Below are 11847 nucleotides of genomic sequence, written 5' to 3' on the forward strand. Positions count from 1 at the left end.
AGTAATGTCGCCGGAGCCGGGATTCGATCTCGATACACCTTGCCTAAATTCCTATCCTATCCTAACGCCTAATCCTATCGACTACAGTTCGAGTTGAAAACCAATGTCAAATCTCGAGCACTTAAACCGTTTCCGAACCGTCACCTAATTCGCGTCATACGTTGTTTTACTCGTTTAATTCGTATTTCATTACACACACACACAGACATTCTCGTTAATTTTCTTTTGAATATATTTGTAAATCAGAATGTTGTATGAACTCAACTTTAAAAAAGCTTTAAGGGAAACCAAACCAGCTAGGTAGGCGAACTGACTACGTCGGATCTCAGACAATGTCGGCGCACGGGTGAAAAATTATATGTATTGGATATTGAGTGTATAAAAATAATCGTGCGAAGTAAAAGTTTTTAAAAGGTAAAAATCAATTTACACGAAACAAACCTACCAGGTAGGCGATCCGACTTCGTCGGATCGCAGACCACGTGGGCGCAATCAGTGAAATAAGAAATTTTCTCTAACCCCCGTTTCGATTCCCTCGGAAGTCGATAGTAGAGTGTCGATTTGTTCGTAAAAAAGTCAAAGTACTTTTAGTAATCAACGGTGAAAATCAGTTTATGTATAATAAAGCCACCTGTGTAGGCAATCTGATGGTGACGATTACAGCATAATATACCTAATGGGTATTTAAAAATTAAATATTAAATACTAACATCAGCCAATACACTCGTTAATATTATATATTATTATTAAATATAATACACGTGATTAAATTTGCAATGTATCGTGTTAAATAAATTAAATATTACATACAATTGCACGTATTTTATTAGGTAGATATTATATAAAACATTAGAAATATAATTAATTTAATTATTTTATGTTTATTACATAACCGGTGTAACAATAATTTGTGTACAGCGGAGAGTATGAGTTTTATAATATACGTATAACATATTATGTTTGTAACGTTTAAGTCCAACAGAACAACGTCGATGTACAATTATTATGATAAAAAAATTAATAAAAATATAAGTAATATAATTTATGTTTAAAATTATTTTACTATTATCGTAATGAATAATGTATTTAATTCTTTTTTTTACAGCAAAAACAATAAATTTAAATTTTTTTTATTTTAATTATATTTTATACCTACTCACATTTGTTTTTATATTATACACACACACACACACACACACACACACACACACACTAACACACACACACATACACACACACACACACACACACACACGCACAAATATATTTATACGATTTCCCACTTATATATTGTGGAGGTATATTAAAATATTAAATTATATGTATATTGTTAAACGTAACGTGTTTTTAAATATTTTATTATTATGTATATATTGTACATTTTATCAGTTTTGTTATTATACTATATATATATTATATATATATTATAAGGTGTTTGCTATAGTGCAGGTATTGGTTTTATCTGCAACAGACTTAATTATAACGTGCAAAAAACGAAATATGTGTAATATATAATATAGTCGTAGGAAATTTACCGACGAATAAACCTTCCGATATATTAGTACACTGCTATCGACAAATCGTTGGACTCTCGACGATGGCAATAAGTACACGCGTAAAATAAAATCGTATATTAACCAAAGTAATAACAGTTAATAACACCCAAACGTTTGTTTAAATTTATTATTCCGGTGTTTGAACACCCGAATACATCCAGTAATCATAACCCGAAATCCAAATAATTAACTTAGTCGGGAACGCGAATACATCAAACACTTTGGGTGTAACCATTTGGGTATTAAATGAACGCAAATAAAAAAAAATGTTGTTATTTTAATAACCAAGTACAATAATAATAAATATAAAACAATTAATTATAAACGAAAAATTTGTTAATGCAAAAGACTATTTAAACATAATATTATATGTATATAATGCTTATGTATCACCTATAATAATGACGAATTAAATTTAATTTAAATGAACAAATGTTGAGAATGAACTGTTAATAATAATTATTATTTGAAAGTAAAAAAATATTCATATAAATATTGATTACAATTACACGTAGAATATATTATTTTTATTTAATTACCATACTATTAGGCTTGGATATATTATCACTAAGAAGTATATTTGTTATACAATTCACGAATCCATTGAATGTGGCGCTTAACATCTGTAAAAACTGCTATTGAATTATTTGTATTTGGATCCTTGACACTCACTACTCCAGTTAAGTAATAAAATTCAAAATGTAAAAACATTAAGCCTGCACCACTGTCACCTTGATGAACCCCTTGTCCTAAAATGAAAAACATTTTTTCTAAAAATCATTATTTTTAATGGAGTTTATTAATAATTCAGATTTACAGTCCTAAATTCACACACAGTCAGATATGATAAGTACTCGTATATGTTCACTATAGATAATAAATTCTTAAGTTTAATAAGTAAAATAATTCATTAAAAATAATTAGTAAAACTTACAATCAATGATAAATGGTAATATTCTAACAATATATAATATAGTTGAATTTTGTTTGTTGAGAAAAAAATATAGAAAAATATATTTTCAAATATTAATATTTATTAATAAACAACATATTACCTAATGCAGACCCAGCACAGAACTTATCAATAGTCACATACATTTGAAATCCATTTGTATACATCTTTCGACAAGAACCATGGTTGATGTACGGTAAAGTCGCTTCTAATAAGATGGGACTTTGTATGCCTTTTACTGTTTGTCCCCAACCAACAATCTGTGAAAGTATAAAATAGTTTTATAAGATTATGTAAGATTACACTTCTTTAATATAAACATGTAAATATTGGTAATGACTAATAAGAATAATTAGTTATTTATAATCTGACTAATTAATGTTTTATCATTTTGATAATCGAACAAATATAAAATAAGAACAATGTTAAAATATGATTTTACAGTTTAAATTATTAGATATTTTTTTCTTTTGTATAATACATAAAAATTCATACAGTCACTTACCTAATATTAACCTATCATACAAACGGACAGTAGTAAATGGTAATATAGTAACTGTAATTTAATTAATAATTTCGATTTATAATTTATTAACAAACAAACCTTTCCTTGAGCTCCATTTGGTACACTAAATTTAGAAACCCAATCAACACAAGCTGGTGCAACACCAACGCTAATAGAAACTTTGTTTTTCAACACGATAACAGCTATATCATCAGCATAAAATCCATTAACTCCATAATATCTTTCTTTTATATAAATTGTTTCCACCTATAGAATTGATTTATTATAATATAATAATTTACCTAAAATAAGTTTCTATGATTCTACATTTAAACCAAAAACTTACATCCATTATTTGGGTAAATTCATTGTCAATTACTGAGTAATCTCTATCATATTTTCCAACAGCAATTTTATATAGACCATCATTAATTGATATTATATTAGATGGCATATCTTTTTTCCAAAAACAATGAGCCGCTAAAAATGTTATTTATTTTAATAATTATCTATCTTTCTCAGGTCTTAAACATAATGCTTAGTTTTTACCAGAAACAACTAAATTTGAAGAAATCAATGATCCTCCGCATATCATGTCATACTTGGAACTCACTTTATTTAATTGATAAATTCCAGCATTCCAAGGAGCTGTTCCAACTTTAGCTTCGACACCATTATTGATCAATACCGTGCTATTTGTATATAATCTACCACAATCTAAAATTATAATTCAACACAAATATAGATTACAATAGTTTATAAGTATTTTCACCTATATAATAGAGAATAAAACGTGATGTTGAAAGCTTAAGAGGATGCCAACGCAATATTATAAAATGGCACAATACAAAAATGAGTTAGAATAATATTATTAAATGTATGACATATCGAGTTGTTTTAATGTTCATTTAAATTTAAAAAAATATATATTATTATTTTAAAGACTAATGTAAAGTGATATACTATAAAAATAAATATTGAGCTCACATCCTCTTAAAAATGTATATCAAACGATTATACCTGACCAAACAATTATTTGTTCATCTTAAATATAAACTTTTATAATACATACAGCAAAATAATTAAAATAATATAGTAAGAGAAGTAACTATAAATGAGTGACTTAAAATAAAATTCTATTGTTATCATTGTAACTGTTCGTTCATATTCGTTACACATAAATCAATAACAAGATAGCGGGAACCGATTTTTGCCAAATCATCTACATATATAAATTTAAGATTAATGTTCATAAAATTAAAGAATATAATTACAAGGAATGCATCTATATAGTCGATTATTCCACATCCCGTTAGACTGACAACGCAATTCAATTGGAGTTTCTTCTGGTCCATTTGGCAGTATATGTGTTGGTTTGCATGATGGTATTGCTTTTGTATCATATACTGATAGTTTGGAACAATCAGCATAGTTACCATATAGAGAACATTTAATATCTAAACTATCGGATATTAGAGGTGGACACATTTCTATAAACATAAACATATTATAAGCAAACATAATCAAACATCGGACAAATAATATTTAAATAGTTAAGTAAAAATTACAATACATAACTTACTGAGACATAGATTTTCAACAGTTGATGTCCATTTTCCATTTCCTTGACAAAACCTAAAACTTTTGGGGTTAGTCATATGATATCCAACTTCACAGTTTTCAATTACAGTTCGAAAATGGTCAATCTTCGACCCGTGAGATAAAATTTCATTTGAACCTTCGTAAGAATATATAACTCCTTTAACAGTCGGTAAAACGCAAAATTTCCTTAAATTATTACAATTAGCACCATATTAAATAAATATATACTCTACATTAAACTAAAATCTAGTTTAATTGGTTCTTATTAAACCCATGCTCAAAGATTTATTCCTTACGGTTGCATAGAACACAATTTTTTAGTCTCGTCTGAACCATCTGGACAATCCGCACGACCGTCACAAACACCCGTCGAGTTAATAAATAATCCATTTGAACATTTAAATACGTCCTTGGAACTTCTGTAATTTATTATAAATTCAAAATTCAAATAAGCAACAAAAATGATTTAAAATGATAATTATTCACATTATATTTGCTATAGTTAGCTTATGAAAGCATCTTTTCACATAAATATTTTTTTAAATCATCGGATCCCTAAAATGGTCAATAAGGCGATGTAGGAACAAAATCTCAACTGGTGCCTAATCTGACATAATCACGATATTTGTAACTAACATTGAAATAAGGTTTTAAAAAAAATCGGTTATTAATGTCATTATTATTTATCAGATGTAAAGAGTATAATAATTCTTGTAATATAATATTAATATATGAATTATTACATTTTATTTTTATTTTTTGAAATTTATGCTAAAATATATTATTTTAAAAGTATTAATGGCAAAATTCACAAAAAACTAATGGCTGCGAAAAAAAACAATTGAAACAAAAAACCATTTAGTATGAATTGATGCAAATGTTTACATTTTTTATTCTTAACTCCACGGATAATATTCCATAAAAAAAAGTGTTAGTATTCCGCCAGTTGGTGACTCCTGCTATAGAGTATTCGAGAAAGTCACGAGAAATATATCAAGTTTATATGTCATGTATGAATGAGTAATTATAATATTTACGGTGTGTATCTATTATATATTTAATCAATATAGGTAATTCGTGTATTCTTAATATAATTTTCTTTAAGGTTTTTGAAGTGTGAGTCTTCCCCGAAGCTACCCTATTTTTTAGACAATTATTTTAATAAATATAATAGTTACTAACACCAAGCGAGTTGTTACAGCTTGTCGTTTTCCAAGTTGTCTATCACAAAAAACGCCTACTCCTGAAACAATTAATTTGTATATAATATTAAATAGTGTCATATTATAAATCAGAATTTTCTGTTTTATATTTATATGGCATATAAACTATAAATCATCGATGTACGAGTAATATACGTTTTTGTTTTAAATAAATATAATGAATAAAAAATAAAAAAATAAACTATATATTATAATATTATCGAAGTAGAAAAAGTTTTCATTGGTTGACTTCTATCTTCACCTTATATTTTAATTTAAAAATACTTCTTTACTCATTTCATATATTTTTTAGTTAGTACTATTATATCTATGAATGTATCATAAACTATGTATATATTACCTACTCCTTACATTAAAAATAATAAAGTAATTGATTAAAATCTAGGACAATCGGTCCTAATGGGAAAATTTCGTATGAGAATCTACGATAAGTCTCCATTATTCTAAAAAACAAAAATTGTATGTACCAATATACCAAAAGATATATTATAAGCACTTATATTTTGAAAATTTTCACAGATATATTATATTTTTGAAACATAAAAAATGTAATAAAATAATTTAAGTTAAATAAAAAAAAAAGTAATAATTGCTTAATATTTTCATGGTGGCAATACAAATGATTTAAAAATTCATCTACAGTTTGCTAAAAATAGATACCGATCAAAATTTGTATCTCATCTTTTTCTATTTGAAAATATAACATAAAAATTGTGTTTAGTAGTGAAACTAAAATAATAATTTTAAATAATTAATTATGCTACTGTTACTGTTTCTAATAATACAGAAAAAAAAATAAATAAAAATGAAAACCAATTGTCCATTTATAAAATTATTATCATGGGGTCCGATTGTTTACATAATACGACTTGTTTTGCGAGTTATTTATCATTTAATAAAGAACATAATATAATCATTATATCACGTCAGGCTCAGACACGTATTTGAGGGGTGCGGTGGGGGCGATCGCCTCCAAAGCTCGTATATTATAGTCCATTTTAGTATGTATCTTATAACTTAAATAAGATTATAAATATTTTATGATCTGTAATTTTTTATTATAAATTTGTATAATAATTACGAATTTACGATTTAAAATAGTATCAGTTAAATCTTGATAATGATTGAGATAGAATATATTGTTTTTTTAAGAAAAGACTTCGCACCCGCATATATTGTTGTCTCCGTCTTACACACGTACTACATAGGCAAAACGCGTTTACGCAGTCTGAATAGAACTCGCTCAATTTCGGTTCTTAAGTAAATATATATATACCTATTATAAAATTAAAAAATGATGGTATTTTGGAGGCCAAAACGCTGAGTTTTTCCATTATTTCCAATATAATGTTCATTATAATCGTTTAGAATTGGCGAAAATTTTTAAATTTTTAAATAACCTTTAACTTTTCAAAATTTTAATTTAAAAAAAATCTCATCGTCTTGCCCTTCAAAATATTGTTATATTTTGATTTTATAACATGTATATTTACTCTAGAACCAAAATTGAGCGAAATCTACTCCGACTGCATAAACAAGTTTTATCTATATAGTATACGTGTGTAAGACGGAGCAACACATGCGGGTGCGACGTCCTCTTAAGAGTACACCAGTATAAATGTATCATAGAGGATTTGGACTATTCCTAAAAATAAATAATCGCCCCTCTCAAGGTGAGGTTTCAAATACGTGTCTGGTCAACATAATATATATGTTATATAGTATTTTATTTGTTTGGTCCCAAAATCATATTTACATAAAAGTAGGTACAAATTTGTACTTACGCACGCATATTTTCGTCATGTTTTTGTAAATTACAAAATTGAAATATGAATAAAATAAAGAACAAGATTTTATTATGAGTACCTACGTTTTATCTTAATTTATTGATATATTATCATTAATTAAAATATAATCCGAGAATAAATAATACTTATTGTATGTAATAATATACAGTATCAGAATATTATTTTTATAAGTCTTTAAAATTTAAGACAATTTTATCGCAATTCAATTTCCCGTAATTAGTATTATATGATATATTATTCTTTTCGAAAAAACTGTATTTATGTATATATTAATAATTAAAAACATTTACAAAGTTTTACATTTCTACAAAGTTCAAAATCGATTTTATTACCATTCCCGTACAATAATCTCGATTCTCGACCATTACAAACATCCAATATATAATATTACTGTAGTTGTATGTTTAATAACATAATATTGTAATTAATTAGAATAAACCGTACCAACACATTATCGTATAAAAAAATAATTGGGTATTCACGAGAGAATATCAATTAGCAATCCTCGGAAAATTTTGTCAAAGGTCAAAACTCATAAAAAAAACATGTTATAGACCGTTATAGTCTAAATATAGTATATTAAACATAATATCAATTGTAATTATTCTAAATAAACAGTATATTATATTATTAAATAGCTTAATTTCATATTATATTTACGTTATTATATATTTGAGAAAAAAGAATATTTAAAAAAATTCTAAATATAAAAATTAATCCAATTTTATATTTTCTGAATAATAATTAATGATTTTAATAATAAAAACAAAGGATAATGAATTAATTGTTTCATTATTATTTTATATCATTTATACTATTATACAGGTTAGATTCACCAAGCATATTCGCCCCCATTTCTTATTTTATTAATCAATTTATTTATATTAATATTTTAAATCATTTGAAATTTAAATTCTTATGAAAATAGATATTAATCCTTATTTTTTTATATTTCAATATATTTTTAAACCAATTTTAGTTTTTTGTTGAAATTCATCATTTTAACAAAATGTTTCTTTTCGAGACATTTATAGACATTTAACATTTTCAATTTTTTCTTGGTATTTTCCTTATATTTGACGTCACAAAATTTATTTCTGGTTCCGGGGTCAAATTTTTGATAATTTAGTACAAAATCGAATATATATTGTTCTTATATGATATAAGTTATATCTGTATAGTGTATATAAAATAATATATTATAAATGTATTAATATATTAAAAATAAATAGACACAATATTGTTTTATATATATATATATATATATATATATTTTCATTTGAAACTCAAATTTTCACGGAATCAATTTATAAACTTATTAACTTATTATTAAAAATGAGACACGAATCTAGTTATATAATGTATAAATATTATTTTTGAACTAAAAGTATTGAATTTTTTTGAGATGGACAGATCGATTGCGGACAATTTCAAAGACGATCATGTTAGAATTTATTTTTAGGGCCAAGCTCACGAAAATTAATCGAGGTTGTAGTATTATATATTATATTATTTTTAGTAATTAGTAATTAGTTTATAATACTTGTTGTATTTTTACACTTTATGCAAGTATGTTTCTTAATAATTATAGTTATTTAATAATAAAAAAAAATTCTACGGAAGTCGATCATCAAAGGTTAAGTATATTTTAATAGATCGTGAATAAACAAAGTTTGGCCATCCTTGCTGTATACTAACAAAACTGTATACATAATTTATTTTTCTTAAAATAGTTAAAATACCTATTTCAAAACTATATAATTAATCCTAATGCGTCAATTCCGTCAATTTATATTATAAAAATATTTAAAATTACCTAGATTCATATTATTGACAAATTAAATGATAATAGTGAAAAACTATTAAATTTTTTTTTAATTATACAGTTAATTTTAAAAATTAAGTATAAATCATATTTTATGGAAAAATAAAGGATTTCATACTAAAAAAACTTCAAAAACACATATAATTATTAATTACAATGGTTAATTCAAATACATATGATCATATGAACTGGATCAAATTAAAAAAAAAACATATTGTAAATTTTTTATTTTCAATGAAGAAAATACCAATAGAAAAACAATCACACATTAAATTATCAATGATTACTCTTAAACAACGATATGAAATTAATTTATTATATTAAAAATCAAATTACAGGAACAGGCTTTTGTTAAAGAAATGTTGAAAATACTTAATAATAGTGTTTAGTCCGTATTTGTTATCCTCTACACAACAGTGTACAGTATACACAAACGCACGTCGATTCGGATTTGAGTTTTAAGGGGCCTCGCTACGGTTATTATTTAAAGGGAAAAGTTTAAGCAATTTATAATTTCGTAGTTAACGTTGTCTGATCTTGATTTTAAAAAATATTTAAATTCTGTAGATCATACGAAACACTTTCCATATTAAATTTTAACTATGATTTAAAAAAAATCATATTTTCAAGTTTTTATTAACATTTCATTATAATATAAGATTTAATTTTTAAAAAGTATTCTATACGATTCAATTTTGTGCTGATTTTAAATCTTTTTTTAAAATCAAAATTGAACAGCTTAAACCAACTTTAATTTTATCAAAACTTAAGGTTTTTGAGTTAAAATTGATAATATACCCAGGTCTAGAGAACGTATTTGTATGACAAATTATCGTGAAAATTGGTGGTCAATTTCCAAAGCAATAATATCGTATAAACAGATTAGCATGTCACAAATAGTAGTTGGTTTCAAAAACAAAATGAAAAAAATCATATATTATATATTAACATTTTGGAAATCAAACAAATATGAAATAAGAATAATGTTTGGTGGATTTACAATAATAATATTTTTTTTATATGATAAAAGAACGTTCATTTATGCTATAGAAAAATCTCTCACAGTATTTACCTATCATACAAATAGAAAATAGTAAATGGTAGTATAGTACTTAACTTACTGTAATCAAATCATAATTTCGATTTTTAATCATTTAACAAATAAACCTTTTCTTCAGCTCCATTTGATACATTATATTAACCCCTCCAATCTGGTGCAACAACAGCACTAATAGAAGGTAAAAGTCAATAAAAAAAAATTGTAATAATAATAAAATGTAAAACTAATTTGTCAAACTTTCAAAAACGTATCTTCTAAAATTCTTCTAATAGGTTATTTTCCTTTTAAATTTCGTATTAAAAATACTTCAATATAGTTTAATAAATCTATTACCTACATTTTTTTTCATATAATCAACTATTCAATGTTATGCATTTTTATATTGTAAACAATATCAACATAAACATTTCGAGTACGTACCAAAAATTATACATGAATATATTAACCAGGAATTCTTCACCTCCATGGCCAATGACGAATTATATTATTAAAGCAAAAATGTATAATATTATATTCGATAAATTAAATGAACATCACTAAATAAAATTTTATATTAAATTGATAAACGTGTAAGTATTATTTAACTGTAATTTATTATAAACACTAAAAAATATCTTTTAACTTTATCAGAAAAGTACATCGTTTTTACAACGATCTCTAAATAATATGTCCAACAATATAATTATATACACGATTATAATATCACTATTACAACTACACAGTACATAATAATAGGTTTTCGAAATTAGTTTAGCAGAATTTAGATTATTTTTCGGTACTGATATTATTACATATACCACCTATGTGCGAAATTACATTAAAATGATCGACCAAAAGATAACTACATAGATCGCTAATTAAAATAATATGAGCAACCGAAATTGCTATACGATGCATTGTACATCCCTACTACTACGTCCTGCAGCTGCTAATGATATTTCGACGAAGGTTTACATTATATTAACTATAAAACTAGTTATTCTGATTATAATATATTATACACATAAATATTATAAACTATTTGTATGTACATCAGTAAATGTATAATAATTTTATATTGTATTATTATATGGTATATTATATTATATTATATTTTAGAATACGCAATTTACTTATCTAATATTATACATTAGTATTGTAGATTGGATAGTTTACAAATAAACATATAGCTAATATCAATAATTTATTACAATATAGCATTTTTACAAAACATAAAATCAATTTTTATTACCATTTGCATACAACAAATTCACAATATGATCTCGATTCTCGATTTTATTAAACACCCAATATAATATGACCGTTGTACTTATGTT

General features: G+C 24.8%; 1 protein-coding gene across 3 annotated transcripts; it reads right to left on the reverse strand.

The window, feature by feature from the left end:
* Positions 1-1813: 1813 nt before the first annotated feature.
* LOC132919171 (clotting factor C-like) lies at positions 1814-11463 on the reverse strand. 3 transcript variants are annotated; one of them, XM_060980551.1, is made up of 10 exons: positions 10952-11461; positions 5798-5858; positions 4912-5034; positions 4596-4772; positions 4288-4503; positions 3563-3730; positions 3360-3493; positions 3113-3280; positions 2612-2768; positions 1814-2305 (listed from the first exon to the last, which is right to left on the reverse strand). In XM_060980551.1, exons 3-10 carry the CDS (start codon positions 5003-5005, stop codon positions 2124-2126), a joined length of 1296 nt encoding a protein of 431 aa, XP_060836534.1. In that variant the 5' UTR covers positions 5006-5034; positions 5798-5858; positions 10952-11461; the 3' UTR covers positions 1814-2123. The 3 variants fall into 3 exon arrangements, with proteins under 3 accessions (XP_060836534.1, XP_060836532.1, XP_060836533.1); XM_060980549.1 differs by having other exon boundaries at positions 4596-4801; XM_060980550.1 differs by lacking the exon at positions 5798-5858 and having other exon boundaries at positions 10952-11463.
* Positions 11464-11847: the final 384 nt, after the last annotated feature.

Source organism: Rhopalosiphum padi, chromosome 2 (genome assembly GCF_020882245.1).
Source record: "Rhopalosiphum padi isolate XX-2018 chromosome 2, ASM2088224v1, whole genome shotgun sequence".
In the NCBI taxonomy this organism is placed as follows: Eukaryota; Metazoa; Arthropoda; class Insecta; order Hemiptera; family Aphididae; genus Rhopalosiphum; species Rhopalosiphum padi.